Consider the following 16605-nt stretch of genomic DNA (forward strand, 5'->3'; position numbering starts at 1 on the left):
TTAAGTGGTTCGAGCCACTTCGATCCTAATCCAATTTCATCGAGCTATATTAAGATTGGTCCGAACCATTTGGTTCGGATTACACCCAATTCAGCATTTATATAGTATATAGATGCATTTTTGAGTCAGAGAGAGTATTACACGGAAGAGGTTCGCCGTATCCACGAGTTTGTAGTGCTGCTACTGGTGGATGTAGACCGTTGTATCCTGGGAGATAGACGCCACTGAGTCCGTTAGCACCATAGCGGGGCAAATCTGTCTTAAGGACATAGTATCCAATACTAGCCTTGGTCCAGGTTCATTCCTTGCATATTATTATTATTTTATTGCTTTATTTTGTATATTTAATTAAATATAGAGTTGCATATTTAATTAATGATTTATTAGCATATTGTTAATTATCTCATGACATATTAGTATAAAGGTTGTTATATCTTAAAAGTCACATTAAGCATATATTTTACCAACAATATATGCCTAGACCAACTGCGTTATTTGGAGTGCAAATTTGTTCCCATTGTACCTTTGCTCTGAATTTGTTCATGGCAGGTCTAGTCCATAAGAACCTTTGAAGAATCTGATTAATCCAATCACAAACCTTGGATGGGAGGATTAGGAGATTTGTCTAGTAAATGCGCGCATGTTGTAGAGAGTTAATTGGATTAGCTATAATCTGCCTGCAAATGACAAGGCTCTTGCTATCTAATTTGTGATCTTGTAAAGCATGTTGTCAACCAAAGATTGACAGTCACTGGCTGACAGTTTTGTTGTAATGAGAGGGAGACCTAGGTATTTCACAGGAAGTGAGCTCAAAGGGTAATGGAGAAGGTTGCAGATGCTTGATGATGCGTATGCATTGAATTATACCTCAGTTTAACATAATTGAAAGATTTTACCAGAATGTATCTTTATCACATGTTCAAATTAGTTGGTTTTGAATAGTTAAACTCAATTCAGATTTTATGTTAGAAATAAGTGTTTATGCAATGTTAATGCATGTCAATTTCTTATTATTGTAACTTCCCGATCAGGTTTAAATTCTCATTGGAAATCAACTTCTTCTTCTTCCTTATATATATATATATATATATATATTTTCACTCGTGAGGACATGGAATCCTATTCATAATTTGCAGTTGTTGGATATCTACAAAAACCAAAATTATTGATTTAAAATTATCTATTTTCTATGAAATTGATGAAGCATTTTCTAATCTACAAAAACCAAAATTATTGATTTCAAATTATCTATTTTCTATGAAATTGATGAAGACATATTCAAATATTCACGAGTCACGACAAGTATTTGTACTTGAAAAAAATAATAATTATAGAAATACATAACATGATTAATTATATTGCTATTTAATTAACTTAATTAATCATGTCATGAAAATAAGTTTAAGATCAAAATCTTACTTTGAGGTATATGAAAATTTTCTCACCACTTTCCTAATAAAAAAAATTGATTTCCCTTTACTTTGTTAAAAAGCGAGAATTTTTTTGCTCTGTTTCTTTAAAATATCAGTAGGATCAGCTCATCGCACTGGATCCTACTTGGCCCAGCCCCTGCTCATAAATTGTTATGGACGTAGTAATTCAATACGACCCCTAGTAAGACCTAAGCCCAACCACTTTATAAATATCTTCTGCTTTTATAGTATAGGCCTTAAAATAAATGTGGCTTATAAACAGGTGGGTTCATGTTATACAGGCCCAACTGTTTTAAGCGAAGAGTTGGGCCGAAACACATGCATACATCTCTACAGCGGCGAATCACTGACATCTCTCTCGCTCGCCGCCCCTATCTAGGGTTTTAGTGGATCAAACTCTAGGGCTCATCTTATATAACAGCGCTCTTTTCTCGCAACTTTAGGGTTTTTGTACTTGCTTTTGCCATATAATAAACTTCAAAGATGTATCTCTGATTATAGTTCTTCTCGCTCTTTGTTTCATGGAAGCGTTTTGAGCATTGGCTGAGTTATGTCGATTATATATAGACATAATTTCACACACATACACATACGATATATATATATATCATGGTCTTTATTTAGGGTTCTTCGTTTTTTATTCCCACATTTTTTAATCTGATTATCTCTTCAATAGCCATCTCTTCTTTGGATCTGCACTTTTCTATATTTTGGACCACAAGATATACAGTTTATGCGATCAACGATAGCATTTTTCAGGTCTAAAAATGCTCTGCGAATGTCGAATTTTGGAGTAAACTCTCATTGTTTTCTTTGCTTTTTATATAATTTGTGTGTATTGAGAGTTTTGTTTATTTGTGTACATTAGAAGGAAGTCGGGTGACAAGAATGACACAATTAGATGTGAAAGGAGAATTCTTTGGGGTTAATTTATTCTGATCTACTCATTTCTGTTTCTAATTTATGTTCCATTTTATCATTCAGTAATTGAATTAAATGGGCCCTTGTGAATTTCATTTGAAGCTTTGTTATATTTTTATATGGATTTCGTTTCAGTTGGATGTTGAATAACTTTTTTTAATAGATTATATGTTTTTTTGTTAATTTATTTTATGTTTTAGTTCAATGTAAGAATGTGAAATGAGGTGGCAAGAATGATGAAAGAAATAGATGTGTGAGAGGAGAAATCCTTTTGTGAACTCAACTATTGATGCTTATTGATATTCTGACTTTGCCTTTTTTTATTTTTTCTTCAATTGTGTTTTATCTAATTGTGCATTTATTTTATCTTCAAATTATTATTATTATTATTATTATTATTATTATTATTATTATTATCATTGTTACATCAATTTGCCATTGCATTTGATTGGCCAAATGCTGTACTTGTATTTGAAATGTCAATTTATTTATTTTATTGATGAACCCTTTTGCCTGATTTTTAACTGTCTAGTTTAAAGGTTTTATTTTGTTCTTCCCTTCTGGACAGTTTAATTTTTAAGTTGTTTATCCTAAATTCTTCTTTAAGATGCAATATAGCTGGAATTTTCCTGGCATAACCAATTTGCCTTCTTTGAGTCTCACTTAAGGGACTTTCTGAAACCCATCTAGCATTTTGTTATCGGTTTCTTGAATTTTAAGTAAAGATTATCTTGATGTATGACATGGTAATTGGACAACAATGACCTATGTAATAATTTTGAATTGCAATTACTTTGAACCAGTTTCTGCTGCTTCATTTAAGTTTTTTCTTCTAATTGTGAATGCAAATGTAGCTTCTTTCAATGTAACCTTTCTCATTTTTTTTGGTCACTTTTCCTAGTGGTTTCTTCTTTGTGTTGTCTTTTCCTTTGAGACCATTTTTTTAAATATATACCCACCGGTTTGGCTATGTGTATGCGCGGCCCTTAAGATCGCCTTCCTTTTTGAGACATGGAAGCGTTTTGAGTCATAGCTGCGCTATATTAACCATATATACATGCACATATATATTTATATATTTGTGTACGTATTAGGGGTTTCTCTTGAGGGTTTTCCTTTTGAGCCCCCTTTTGTCCCACCTAATTATCACATCATGAGCATCTCTTCTTTGGATATGAATTTCCCTATGTTTTGGACCCTAAGATAAATAGCTTTTTATGCTATTTTATCTGTGGTTGTTTCAAGAGATGGAATTTTCAGGTTCAGAAATGCATTAGAAATGTCTCAATTTAAGGTGGGAGACATACTTATCTTTCAAAAACTCAAAAGTTCAGTAAATTCAAATGATTTCTTTTTTTTTTTTTGTTCTTTATTTTAAATATGTTGTGGTATTATTTTTTCTTAAAGTTAGGGTGGCAGGAATGATGAAACAATTAAATGCGTGATGGGGAATTCCTTTGTGAGCTCAACTATTAATGCTTATTGATATACTGACTATGCCACCCTTGTTTGATATTTTTCACCCTGACTTTCTGTTTTTGATAGTTTTATATGAATTTCACTTTCAATTTCTAGCAGGATTATATTTTAGTGGTGTTTGTTTGTATGGCATTTTAATGTAATTCTGTTTATATGCATAGCATTCGAAATTCTTATTATTCATTATTTTCATTAGCTTTTTGTAACATATATGTGTTTTGATGTGTATGCAACTATGCATTTAAGGCTCTCTCTCTCTCTCTCCCTTCCTCTTTTTTTTTTTTGATATTTCATTTTTTCCTCTGGTAATGTCTTCCAAGCTTAAGTTTTACTTTCACTTGAATCTTTATATTTTATGAAATAAGGAAAAAAGTTTGTCATATTATATAGTTTCAATTGCATTGGTCACATGAAATTTTACTGTCCTCACGTAATAAGAGGGACACACTCCTATGTCTTTTCTGGTTGTGAGACAGACCACTGTTATCCTCGCTTTGTCCATCTTCATCTTTTGTGTAATTGTCATCGTGACCATCTTCACTTGTTATATTATATGACATATCATCTATGACATTTCTAAGAGAATGATGCGATACTAGTACAAGACATTTTGCTTTGGAGATGCTACACTTGAATGATGCAATACTCAGCGGGAAGCGGATAGTGGTTTCAAGTGGGATATACATGCAACACTTCTACGTGAATGAGGTAATTCTAGTACAAGACATTTACTTTGGGGATGCTACATGTTTGCAATCTATTTAATTCTATGATCTAACATTGCTCACCTTCTTGAATGCAGTACTTAAGTTTTGAAGTTTGTTTTTGAAGTAATGTCATTGTATTTTTGAATAGAGGTGTTACATGTGAATAAAATATGGTAGATGCAAAAATTTATTAGTGAGAATCTGAGTTCTATATTAGTGATTCTAATCTTTAATCTTTTAGACTTAGCTCTTCTTGTGATGTCATGGCACTTTTTGGGTTGGCCAACTGAGGCAATGGTGATGAAAGAGTTACTAGTTGCTGTTAATAACTGGTAGTGAAGAGGATTTTCTGCCCTCTTGACATGCTGGAATGGTTTAATTTGAACATCGTCTCTTTGTTCATCTATAGGTAAATTTTACAATACTTCATTAGATGTGAATTCTAGGATATTTAGCATCCCAGATTACCACATTCACATAATTATCAAATCCTCTGTCACACACACAAAATCCACGGCTACTGGTTCACTCACTTATTCTTCAGTTGTGACAACCGCCGGTCTTCTAAACTTGCTGAATCATTCCAACACGTTTCCAAAGTGTTGCAGGAAACTGATGGCGTTTCCAAAGGCTGATGACACGATGGAGTCTATCTTGGAACCATGAAGTTACCATTGCTTACTGATATTCCCAGATTTGAGACATTGCTCTTTCAGGTACTTGGCCAGAAGTGACCCAATTCCTTAATAGTAGAGTATATGTATGTGTTTGGACAACTTCATGGAAAAGAACCTATCCTTGCAAAGTAGATTATCCAGTATACTATTCACATTTTGTCATAAAATGTTACTATTTTTACATTATGAAACCCATTTGCCCTATTGGTTTTAGTTTTTAAGCCCATTAACAAAGCACTCCTAATTGGTAATCTGGCTTGAGTTATTTTCTTATGCTCACTTGACCATAATACTTGGTTTTATAGCTAATTAATCTGAACGAAACAGGGACTGAGCCATGTATGGCCTAGAAGGGAACCACTGCCACTTGATATCTTTTATTGTTCTTTTTCTAAAATCCTATAAATGTGCCTTTAAATTTTGATAATCAGGGTTTATGGAGGTGATTAGAACTTGTAGCTTGTTTACTCTCTCTCTCTCTCTCTATCTGAACTTGTTTATTGGTTCTCTGTTATATTGGTTTTTTTTAATACGGATTTACCACAAATTCACTAAAATTATTTTTATTTTCTTGGTCTACCATTAAAATTCTAAGATTAACCCTATCACATCTATGGGTTCACAATTTCTATTATTTTGAATTCTTTCAATTTGGGTTGATAATAATTGAAAGTATTTATTGAAAAAAATAATCTAAATAGAAGTTTGACTAATTTTCAATGAAAATATTAATTAAAATTGCTCCTTTCATTGTGCTCTACAATGAAGGAAAAAGAAACTCTAGTCCTCATCTTCTTCCATCCTTTTTTGTTTTCTGAATTTTGGAGACAAGCATTGGTTATTGATCGTCTAAGGTGATTTGGGTCATTTTTGAGTTGGGATATACTAACCCTAATAACCATATAATTATGGTTTGTCCTACCTTGTATATATTTTTTATATTGAATAGCATCTTATATATATATATATATATAGAAGATTTTAATTATTATTCATATATTTGGTTGGTTCTTGGTGTGATTGAATTATTTTAAAGTGAAGTTATTTTGCGTTTAAATTTGTTTGTTGATTGAGAATATATTGTTAGTTGCTATAAATCAGGAATTGACATTTTCCCACAATATATCATTGAGTGGTTCATGCTTGGAGTACTTGTTTTGACTTATGTTTTTGATCTTTTATTTAATAAAAGAAATAAGAAAGCATGTATATGGGTTTATCTTATATTTTGACACACTTTGTGTGGAATTTGGTTTAAGTGTAATTGATTGGTTAATAGGGTTGTGCCGGAAAAGCAAGATAGGGCTCGGTGCCCTTAGGTGAAAAACCCTTGGCCAAGTGGTGCTCGTATCCAACAGGTTACTAGCCCATGAACCGAGTTGGTGTTATGTGGTTTGTGATGTCAAGTGCACGGAATTACGAACATTACCCGGAATTTGCTTAACAAAACAGGATAAATGTTTGGGATGAAATTGGTTAAAAATTGATTTATGTTGGTATTGTTTGGGTGGTGATTTGATTGTTGTTATTTGCATAGTTGATATATCACATGCTCATCTCATGTTTACATCCATGATGCTTGGTTGTGGCATCTCATATGTTATTTGTTATTTTTGTTGGTGTATTTTCTATTGGGCTTTGCTCACCCCTTTCACCCCCACCCCCTACAACAGTTTTGCAGATAGACGGTGACGGTGACGGTGACGCCCTATTAACTTACTTTTTCTGTTGAGAGTTTATCTAGGAGGTTGGAAGAATTAAACTTTCATTATTTGGACGTTTTTGATTTTGTTATTCTAGCTGAACATGTAATAGCAAAAATATTTTACTCTGATTATGGAAAGTTATGTTTTAATAAATTCAATTCAATAAATGTTAGATATTACTTATTTTATCTGGATTCAAGGATGTTCTATTCTAATATTTCAATTTAATAATCTTAAGCTAATCAATTGGAGTAATGTTTGATTTGCTGCCATTTAAAATTTATGTCAAATCATTAACATGATCATTATTTTATTTGGTTGAGGATAGCCCCCAGATCCCTGGTAATGCAATATATATATATATATATGCATGTAATAAGGGGTAAAGATTTTTTGTGCACTTGTTAGTGTATGTATATATATATATGCATGTAATAAGGGGTAAAGATTGTTTGTGCACTTGTTAGTGTATCTATATATCTATACTATTATTAAATGTGCAAAGTGTTTCAGTATTTCAGTATTTATTTATTAATTGATATAAATTCTATAAAACTTAAAATTACCTAATAAAATTAAAATTAATTCAAATTAACAAAATATAAAAAGAGCTTAATTCAAATTACAAAGTCTCACATTGGTTTCAAGTAAAAAGAGTATGCATGTAATCTAAACCTATCTGTACTTAAGGTTGTTAGTTCAAGCAATTGAGATACTGTATGGGTAAGAAATCATTACAAAGGTTCCATGTATCTTGGATAAAATCTCTCTAGAGTTATATGTGTACATGAGCATAATTACCAAACATAGGTTGACAACGTAAATAAATTGACGCATGGCTAGGTAAATGAGTCATGTTATACTTGTGAGCTGTTTTGGTTGAAAAAAAAGAGAGAGAAGCAACTTTTGTTTGTATAATTAAAGTATCTTAACATCATAACATGATACCTCACCATGCGGCAAAGGAGGATAAAAAAAAAAAATTTGGTTATGGGTTTTCAATGATGTTTAATTTAATTCTCTCTTACTTGATCAAAATCCGAATTTTGAATTTCTGGGCTTGACAATGAGTCTGGTCCTGAGCAAGTATTTTGGGATGTATAATTTACTGTTGCATTTTTGTTATTTTTATTTTATTCCTTATTAAATTTATATGTTTTTTTCATAGGGTTTAGGACGGAGGGGAACAGTCTTTGCCAAGGAGCTAATCGGCCACTTCCTGTACCTATAATGGCGTGTTGTGGTATACTATTTATTTTAATTCGTAATCGGTTTGATCACGTCTGATTGACTCTGACAAAGTGTTATGCCATTTTACTTGAACAGGTTGATAAAATTTCAAAAGGAGCTACACTGGGTTTCATTACTATTGGAGAGAGAAACACCAAGTCTATGTTTACATTAATGGAATGCTTCGTTTTTGAACAACTGCGGTCCAATTTTCCAGGCGAAAAAGTCTATTTTATTATGCACAGCTATTTTGGACATTAGAGTTGTTTGTGATTGCCTATATATGCGATGGGCATACATGTATTGAATGAAATATTTGAATAATCGAGTGTTTTTCTCCAATTTCTCTCCTCTCTTTTTCTCCCTCCCCCTTTCTTCCAGCCCCGGCAAGCTGCCCACCATCTTCATACACAGGCTGACCATCAATTTTCCCACTCATTGCCTGTACTTAGATCTAGATTTTACCCGGCCAATCCAATCCCAACCCAAATTGGTTGGACCTCGAATTTGATTTTGGTCCATTTAACCAAATAACCCATCCCATCACTTTGGCCCCAACTTCCTCAACAGAAACCCAAGACCGAACATTTGCTAATATTTTGATTGAACCAGCCGATACTTGAAATCTTGCAAACCGTATTTAGAACCAGATTCACTCTGTTTGGTTATGAGTTCAGAACCAAACCCAGTTTTGAAACTGGACCAGAATTGAAAGAGTAGCGCACAGCAAGGAAAAAAATAAGAACAAATAGAAATTTTTGAAAGCCTTTTGTCCTTTAAGGTACACATTCTTCCTTGAAAACTGTAATTAGTGCTCTATATGTTTTGGTATTTTTGTGCCGAAAAATGGAAAAATAGGGTTAAATTCTACCGAAAGTTATTAATTTTCCTGATTACAAGGCAAGATTTTCATATAAGGAAAGTATAAGATTTTTATAAAAGGGAATGACAATTATTATTTTATAAAATTAGGTTAACATGTCTTTCAAAAAGAAAACACCACCACCTCCGGAGGTTACTATAATTTACGCTCACCTAAAAACCTTGTGGTAGTTCATAATTTTGTTTATTTAATTTCAAGACAGTGTCATGACCATTATCATGTTAGTTTCTGGACTTGATCATCCTTAATAGAGTATGACATCCTTGATCGTGATATATTGTGAATGAAAGATCTCATTGAATTAAATTGTACACATAAATCTAAGAAATAGTGAGAATTCTTTCACTTTCTTTTTATTAAAATAAATGAATCTATTTTTATGCTATTTCGTTACTCCAGCCGTCTCTCATTTCAAATGCTTTGGTTTTTCGATCGGCATACAATGAAACAACAGCTTTTCGATAAGAATACAATGAAACTACAGCTTTTCTTTGGCCAAAGCAAACATTAAAATTGAATGGAATATGCAGTAAACATTCGTTGGAGGGAAGATTCAAATTATTCAATATGAAACCATATGAATCTGAAACCCAAGTTCTCTTATTCTTTGCTTCACTTGGCCACTTTAACTGGCTTTTTGACATAAACATTAACTTGGCTTAGAAATTCTGTTTTATGTTTTCCAAGGAAATGGGGCAAGTAAAAACAGAAGGTTGGTTTCATAATGCCGATGAAGATGGTTATGACGCTATTGTTGTGGGGTCTGGATACGGAGGTTCTGTTGCTGCTTGTCGGATGTCAATGGCAGGAATTAAGGTTTGCTTGATTGAGAAAGGTCGGAAATGGGAAGCTCGGGATTTTCCAACTGACAGTTGGAAGATCTTGTCAGCTGTGAAAATGGAAAAGCGAAACTTGGGGTTCAGCTTTGGCCCAAAAGATGCTTTGTTTCAGGTCATTCTCTCTTCCAACATTCTCTATTTCATGTTTTTCTAATGCAAGTTAAACATTTTTGAAGATAAGGTGAGAACACATGTAGGTAACACGTTTAGTTGGCAATTATTCAACACGTTTTTAGTTAGACAATTATTCAACACGTTTAGTTAGCCATTTTTTTTGCAAACTACTTATGAAGATTGAAGGCTGCATTAAGGATGAAACTTGGCTTTGGCTTTAAAATTTGGAGGATAAAATTGAGTTATGGAATCCAAATAAACTATTTTTCAACATGTTTCTTTTGTTTGGCTTATCCATAAGAAGCCAAAATTTCATAAAATGTCACATGACACACCGAAGTACTGAAGATGGACCTAACCTTTTGCATAATATGCATGACCATTAGGCTAACATGTGTAGTGAAAAGTCACTGAATGCGAAGCATAGCTATGACATGTATTCGAACCATTCTCTTGCTGCAATTACCTTATAAATAAAATGTTTATATTCAAGTTGAGAAGAAGTTATTTGGTTGGTATAACCCATGGAATTGTGTGATACGGGACAATTTAGTATTTCTTTGTTCATTCCCATCTAACTTCATATGAAATTGTATGATGCAAGTACAGTTATATGAACAAGGTGATTCTCTAGCAGCAGTGGCCTGTGGGCTTGGTGGAGGTTCACTAGTTAATGCAGGAGTTATGCTATCAACCCCAGCTCGTGCAAGAAAGAACCCAAAATGGCCAAAAGAATGGGAAAGAGATTGGAAGATGTGTGAAGCTTCTGCTTCAGCCATGCTAGGAATACAGAGTGTTCCCGTCAAGTTTCCCAATGCCAGAGTCATGGAAGAAATAGCTGAAGAAGAGTTGGAAGAAAGTTGCGGCGGATCACTGAACCTGAGTGTGAATTTTGAAGCAAAAGAACAGCCATCAAATCTAACCAAATCTCAAGAATTGGGTAGCTGCTTAGCCTGTGGAAATTGTCTTGCTGGGTGCCCTTATAACGCCAAAGGTTCTACAGACAAAAATTATCTGGCTTCAGCCATCCAGGTACATTTCTTCTTAAACTGTTGTTTAAGGTGGCTAGTTTATATATATATATATATATATATATATAGTACATCTGGCTAATTTGGATTTCCTGCAGAATTCGTTCTGCACCATTGAATTCTAGTTGTCTTTGAAATACAAATGACTCCTCAAAAATGGAGTGAATATATTAACTATACCAGATTTCCTAATGTGCTCTTGTATACGAACATATTGTTACTTTGTTAAACTATTATGCAGACAGGATGTACTATCAAAACAGAATGTCAAGTTTGTTATGTGGGGAAAAACACAAATGAGCTTCGCAAAGATGATGAAAGAATTAGCAGGAAAAGAAGGCGACGGTGGCTTGTATTCCTCAATGAAATTGACTACATAACATCTGATTTTGTTATCCTTTCAGGTATGTACAAATGTAGCAACATATCTGTTGCAGATTTTGAACTGACATACTTTATCAAGTTATTTAGCTTTTTTTGTTTTATTTTATTTCTCAGCTGGAGTTCTTGGTACGGCTGAAATCCTATTCCAGTCACAAATTAGAGGGCTGAAACTTTCTGAGAGGCTCGGATGTGGATTCAGCTGTAATGGGAATAATGTTGCTTATCTTGCTGGAAGCTCAGCACCCTTGAGTGCTTATGGTTTAGACAGAAAGCAATTATCAAAAGTACCTTTCCAAGAACGACCAGGAACATCCATTTCTTCATCATACACATCTTCGTTGGGGTTCACAATTAAGGTAAACCTTCTTCACTAAAGACACCCTTTGCCTTTGTCCCATATGCATCTGTTATTATGCCAAACTAGATACATTGTCATGACAATCTGTTGACCGTCGTCTGCCATATTGGTATAACTAAAGATATGCACTCAGCTGACTAGATAACTCTTGGGAAATATTAGATCATGTTAATTTAGCATATAAATAGAGGTTGAAAGATTAAGCTTACTTGTCTTTATTGTGGCAACGGTTCTTAATCATGTGTTGGGAAATTTAATCAATAAGTGGGGTTCACCTTCTAATTCCCATATATTATTTGTATTCAAATGTAAAGATATACTTACACTTTTGCATGCACATTCAAGAGAAAGATAACTTCTTTCATATATATAAAATTAGTTAGTCTAAGCATATGTGTTGACATAACTAAAATGTATCTGTATGGTCGCAAGTTTACAACTACCTTTTTCTGTTTGGTACAGAGTGCAGTACTCCCAACGGCTTATCCTTACCTACTATTTAAAGGGATCATAACTTATGGGTGGCCATCTGGCTTCTGGTTCTTGCATGGGGTTATAGACAAGCTGAAACGTATATTTGGTCTAAAAGGCTGCCAAGGAATGATTCTTAATGTAATAGGATATGATGACAGTGACGGGAGAATTACTCTAGAAAAAGACACAAACAGAATCTGTTTTAGGCCAGCCCATGATCCCTTATTGACGCGAAAAGTTGAAGCCTTTCAAAAACTTACTAGAAAAGTGGGAGGAATTCTCTTCATGTCAAGGTATCGGAGTACATCTGTTCATCTTTTAGGTGGGTGCAATGCATCATCAGATCCTTCACTTGGGGTTTGTAATCCTAATGGTCAAGTTTTTGACACAAAATCTCCCAACACTGTGCATCCTGGTCTCTATGTTTGTGATGCCTCCTTAATTCCCTGCTCTGTTGGCATAAACCCTTGTCTTACCATTGCTGCAGCAGCTGAGCATGTAAGCAGACACCTTGTGCAGGATGTTTTTAGATACAAGAGCATGGAAGGTAAAGATTTTGTGGATAGAACTGTTGACCATAACCAAGGTTCAATCATATCTGGGAAGTTAAGCAGCAGCCTGAGATCAACAGTTGTGTTCAAAGAAACCATGAAAGGTTACTTGGGGGGAATGCCATGCATAGCTTACCTCAAATTGAGTATGAACTCTAGGACTTCGAAGGGATTTGATGAACATGGTAGAGCTATTGGAGGATCTCATTCTCTTCTGAGAGGAAAAGTAGGTGGATATGTTGTATTTAAACCTGTTGATATTGATAGATTATTTGTTATAGATGGGGAAGTAGATTTGTGTAGAGTAGATTGCAGGACTCCTTATACGCAATATATGCACTATCGTCTCCTTCTTGCAGCTTCTTCTGGTTCAAGGTTTAAATATACTTTGAATTCTTGTTTTTCCTTTCATTTTTGCATCTTATAGAGAACAAAACTAACAAAAATTCAATTTGATGAAGATACGTTCTTGAAGGGAAGAAAGTAATAAATCCTTATCTATTTGGATTATATGCATGGAGGGAGACCACAACAATGCATGTAAAATTAAAAAAAGTCACCAAGGAGAATTCAGTTGAAGAAACGTTGAACCTAAAAGGGGAGCTAAGCATCTCCATAACGGAGTTGCTAGGGACTTTGATTAGCCTCAAAGGAAAACTGAGAGGAAGGTTTATACGTCTACTATTAGGGTCTTTCCTCAGAACCTACATCTTACAAGTACCACGAGGGAATGAGGAGGACTTCAATCCATCAGAACTCCCCCAAGAACCTTATCCAACCAGTACTCATCATGAGTTAGAAACAGGTAATTTCACTCAGCTTTCACGATTCAAATATTCAATAATTGAATCATGTTTAGAACAAAGAACATTTCAAGAAGCATACTGCTTTCTTTATTTCCTTTTTTTTTTCACTTGTGGTATTTGAATTCTCAATGTTGTGTTGCCTCCTGTAAATTTTTCAGAAGATGGGTGTATTATCAGTTGCAGACAGTGGAAATGCAATCAGAATCAATGCAGACTTGAAGGAGAGCAGAAACTAAGTCCGGTTCTCCTTATTAATGGTCATTCCACTGAGAGTTACTGTCTACCAACTGAACCAAATGATTTGATTAGAACTCTACTGGAAGAAGGGCATGAAGTGTGGCTTCTACAACCAAGATTACATCCTTTGAATTCTTCAAATAGTTTCACAATTGAAGATATTGGCAGATTTGACATACCTGCTGGTAAAGTTGAAATATATATATATATATATATATATATATATATATTCATTTGCATTTTGACATGACAATTTGATTTTACTCTGAGGTATTTTTAATCTTTCTCTGCAGTGGTTCGTAAGATCCATGAGTTGCATGGACCATTGATAAAGGTACATGTGGTTGCACACTGTGTTGGAGGCTTAGCAATGCACATTGCTCTAATGGGAGGCCATGTCTCTGCTACCCATATATCTTCTCTGTCTTGCACCAATTCTTCAATGTTTTTCAAGCTGACTGCCTCATCCAAAATCAAAATGTGGCTTCCCATCATTCCTGTAAGTAAGCTCTTTCTTCTCTTTCCCCTCCAAATAGGGCCAAGTCGATGATATTTGGTGATTGGAAATAAGTTAATTAAGAAGCAAATATTCTTTTTTAACTTCAATCAATCCGCAGATTTCAATGGTCATACTAGGCCAGAACAAGATCCTACCGTTGTTTGAAACATTAAAGGCAAGTTTACGTCACCGGCTGCTGAAATCCATTGCTCGTCTGGTGCCACGTTACGAGAGATGCACCTATGATGAATGTGAGGTCCTTTCAGGCGTATTTGGTAACGCATTCTGGCATGACAATTTAAGTCTCACAATGCACTATTGGTTAAACAAACAAAGCATAGATAGGATTCCCATGGCTGCATTTCCTCACCTCAGAAAGATCTGCAAAGCCGGTTTCATTGTGGACAGCGATGGAAGAAACTCATACTTGATTCATCCCGAGAGAATGGCACTCCCGACACTCTATATATCCGGTGGACGGACTCTACTTGTGACACCCGAGACTTCTTTTCTTGCTAACAAGTACATGAAGTTGCACCAGCCTGGTTTCAGACATGGAAGGGTGGTTGTGGAGGGTTTCGGACACTCGGATTTATTGATTGGAGAAGAGTCCTATAAGAAGGTTTTCCCTCATATTTTATCCCATATTAGATTGAATGAACAAGGAATAAACAATGCAATGGATGCTGAGAGGAGGAAATACAGTAAGGATGCCTTGGCATGGGGTGATGATCCATATGAAGAAGGAAGCAGAGTTTCTGGAAGTTGGATTTCCCATTTACTAACCATCATCTGGTTTCTCTTCTTGTTGTTAGTCATGTTATCTTATATTTTTCTTTAAAATCTACTGTTTGGTTGCCGAGAAAAAACAGAAAAATAAACATACCATTTTTTATTTATTTTTATACATGATGATTCTTTGAACTATCAAAACAAAGTCCTCCACTTAGCCTGAATAAACTACTTTTGGTTTAGTTGAGTTTTTCAGTTTTCAGTTTTCAGTTATAAATGTTATATATCAAAAGAAAATGAGAAAGAGAAGGACCATCAACCACAACAATATAACTGAACGATCCATTCCTTTCATTTTATCAATGAGAAAGTGAAATGACTAAGGGAGCGTTTGGAGGCCTATGAAATTGAAATAATCCCATTGTTTACACGTAGGTTGGTGTGGCCCGCATTTTTGCGTCATTTAATTGTAAGTGCAATCCTGTATTATATTTCAGGTGTTGCTTCTTGTATCGATTGCTCACATTCACTTTTAACTAAAAATGTTCAAAATGCAGCATGTCTAGCATTACTGGTACGGTTTATTGCTTCTTGTTCCATTAAATATTTGTAGTTGGTTGTATATATATTAATATATATATTTAGATTCTATTTGATTTTTAATTTTTATTTTAATATCTTGGCAGCAAAGATTAAACTAGTAATGCCTAAACTTTAATGTAAAAGTGGGATTATTAACTATTAAAGATATAGTTGTATCGGACTAATGAATTTTTTTTTTTTTGGCTGGCACCGGAACTCACCTAGGCAGAGCCCCTTCGAGACCCACCCCAGGCTACAAAGCAGGATGCTGTCGACGGCCCCACACCTCAGCAACAATTTTAATTGAGAGTTATAATGGCGATGGACGGGTTCAAACCTGGGACTTGAGGCAGTCCAGGTCATGACCTTACCAATTCGGTTAAGTCTCCGGGAGCACTAATGAATTTCTTTGACGTTCCTGACAAGACGTATTTGAATTTTGTTTTATCAAGTTTATCAAAATGTATTACACTTGTTGTTTGACACCATAAATTATTAAGATTTTAACAAGGAAATTATCAAGAGCAGTAGATTGGTTGTGGAATAACAAAGTATAATACTAAATAGTTTTCGATAAGAGAAAGAGAATAAAGAATAAAATAATTATAATTGGTATTCCTAACGCATTGTTGTATTAGAACGTTGGTTCTTGATCTAACTACAAGAGAGACTATGTCATTGTCTTTATGAGCTAACTAAGTTTTTTATTTTGTTGTTGATATATCCTCTTGCTGTAGACATTTAGATTCCCATGGGGAATATTTGGGAAATCTTTTGTAGGGTGTACTCCCTTTGTATATAAAGTCTTCTCTTTATTTATACAATGACTTTATAAAAAAATAAATAAATTGATCTTAACAAGAATTGAATTGATGCTCCGTTCAATTAGTTTAAACTAATTTTTTTTCAAATTCAGTTTCAATGTATTAATTCTGTGCAACCACACATATTTGTATTTATCG

At 34.2% G+C, this 16605-nt stretch overlaps 2 protein-coding genes and 2 non-coding genes across 6 annotated transcripts; all 4 read left to right on the forward strand.

Moving 5' to 3' along the window:
* Positions 1–1775: 1775 nt before the first annotated feature.
* Positions 1776–13214, forward strand: LOC132293267 (long-chain-alcohol oxidase FAO2-like). Of its 3 annotated transcripts, XM_059790668.1 has the most exons (9): positions 1776–5256; positions 6891–6964; positions 8092–8166; positions 8250–8934; positions 9724–9987; positions 10599–11021; positions 11262–11424; positions 11519–11760; positions 12225–13214. In XM_059790668.1, exons 5-9 carry the CDS (start codon positions 9727–9729, stop codon positions 13212–13214), a joined length of 2079 nt encoding a protein of 692 aa, XP_059646651.1. In that variant the 5' UTR covers positions 1776–5256; positions 6891–6964; positions 8092–8166; positions 8250–8934; positions 9724–9726. The 3 variants fall into 3 exon arrangements, 1 of the variants encoding a protein (XP_059646651.1); XR_009477809.1 differs by lacking the exons at positions 6891–6964; positions 8250–8934; positions 9724–9987; ... (2 more) ...; positions 11519–11760; positions 12225–13214 and having other exon boundaries at positions 1781–4949; positions 5141–5256; XR_009477808.1 differs by lacking the exons at positions 6891–6964; positions 8250–8934; positions 9724–9987; ... (2 more) ...; positions 11519–11760; positions 12225–13214.
* On the forward strand, positions 2577–2673 carry LOC132298106 (small nucleolar RNA Z266). The gene has a single exon (XR_009479531.1). It is a non-coding gene; the product is annotated as a small nucleolar RNA Z266 (small nucleolar RNA).
* Positions 3765–3859, forward strand: LOC132298105 (small nucleolar RNA Z266). The gene has a single exon (XR_009479530.1). It is a non-coding gene; the product is annotated as a small nucleolar RNA Z266 (small nucleolar RNA).
* Positions 13215–13232: 18 nt separating the features above from the next.
* On the forward strand, positions 13233–15275 carry LOC132293268 (uncharacterized). The gene is made up of 4 exons (XM_059790670.1): positions 13233–13592; positions 13752–14015; positions 14124–14329; positions 14448–15275. The coding sequence occupies exons 1-4, from the start codon at positions 13322–13324 to the stop codon at positions 15168–15170; spliced, it is 1464 nt and encodes a 487-aa protein (XP_059646653.1). The 5' UTR covers positions 13233–13321; the 3' UTR covers positions 15171–15275.
* Positions 15276–16605: the final 1330 nt, after the last annotated feature.

The sequence above is a fragment of the Cornus florida genome, unplaced genomic scaffold, assembly GCF_030987335.1.
Source record: "Cornus florida cultivar Cherokee Brave unplaced genomic scaffold, ASM3098733v1 CherokeeBrave_3.0.0_Hap2_Chr02, whole genome shotgun sequence".
Classification (NCBI taxonomy): Eukaryota; Viridiplantae; Streptophyta; class Magnoliopsida; order Cornales; family Cornaceae; genus Cornus; species Cornus florida.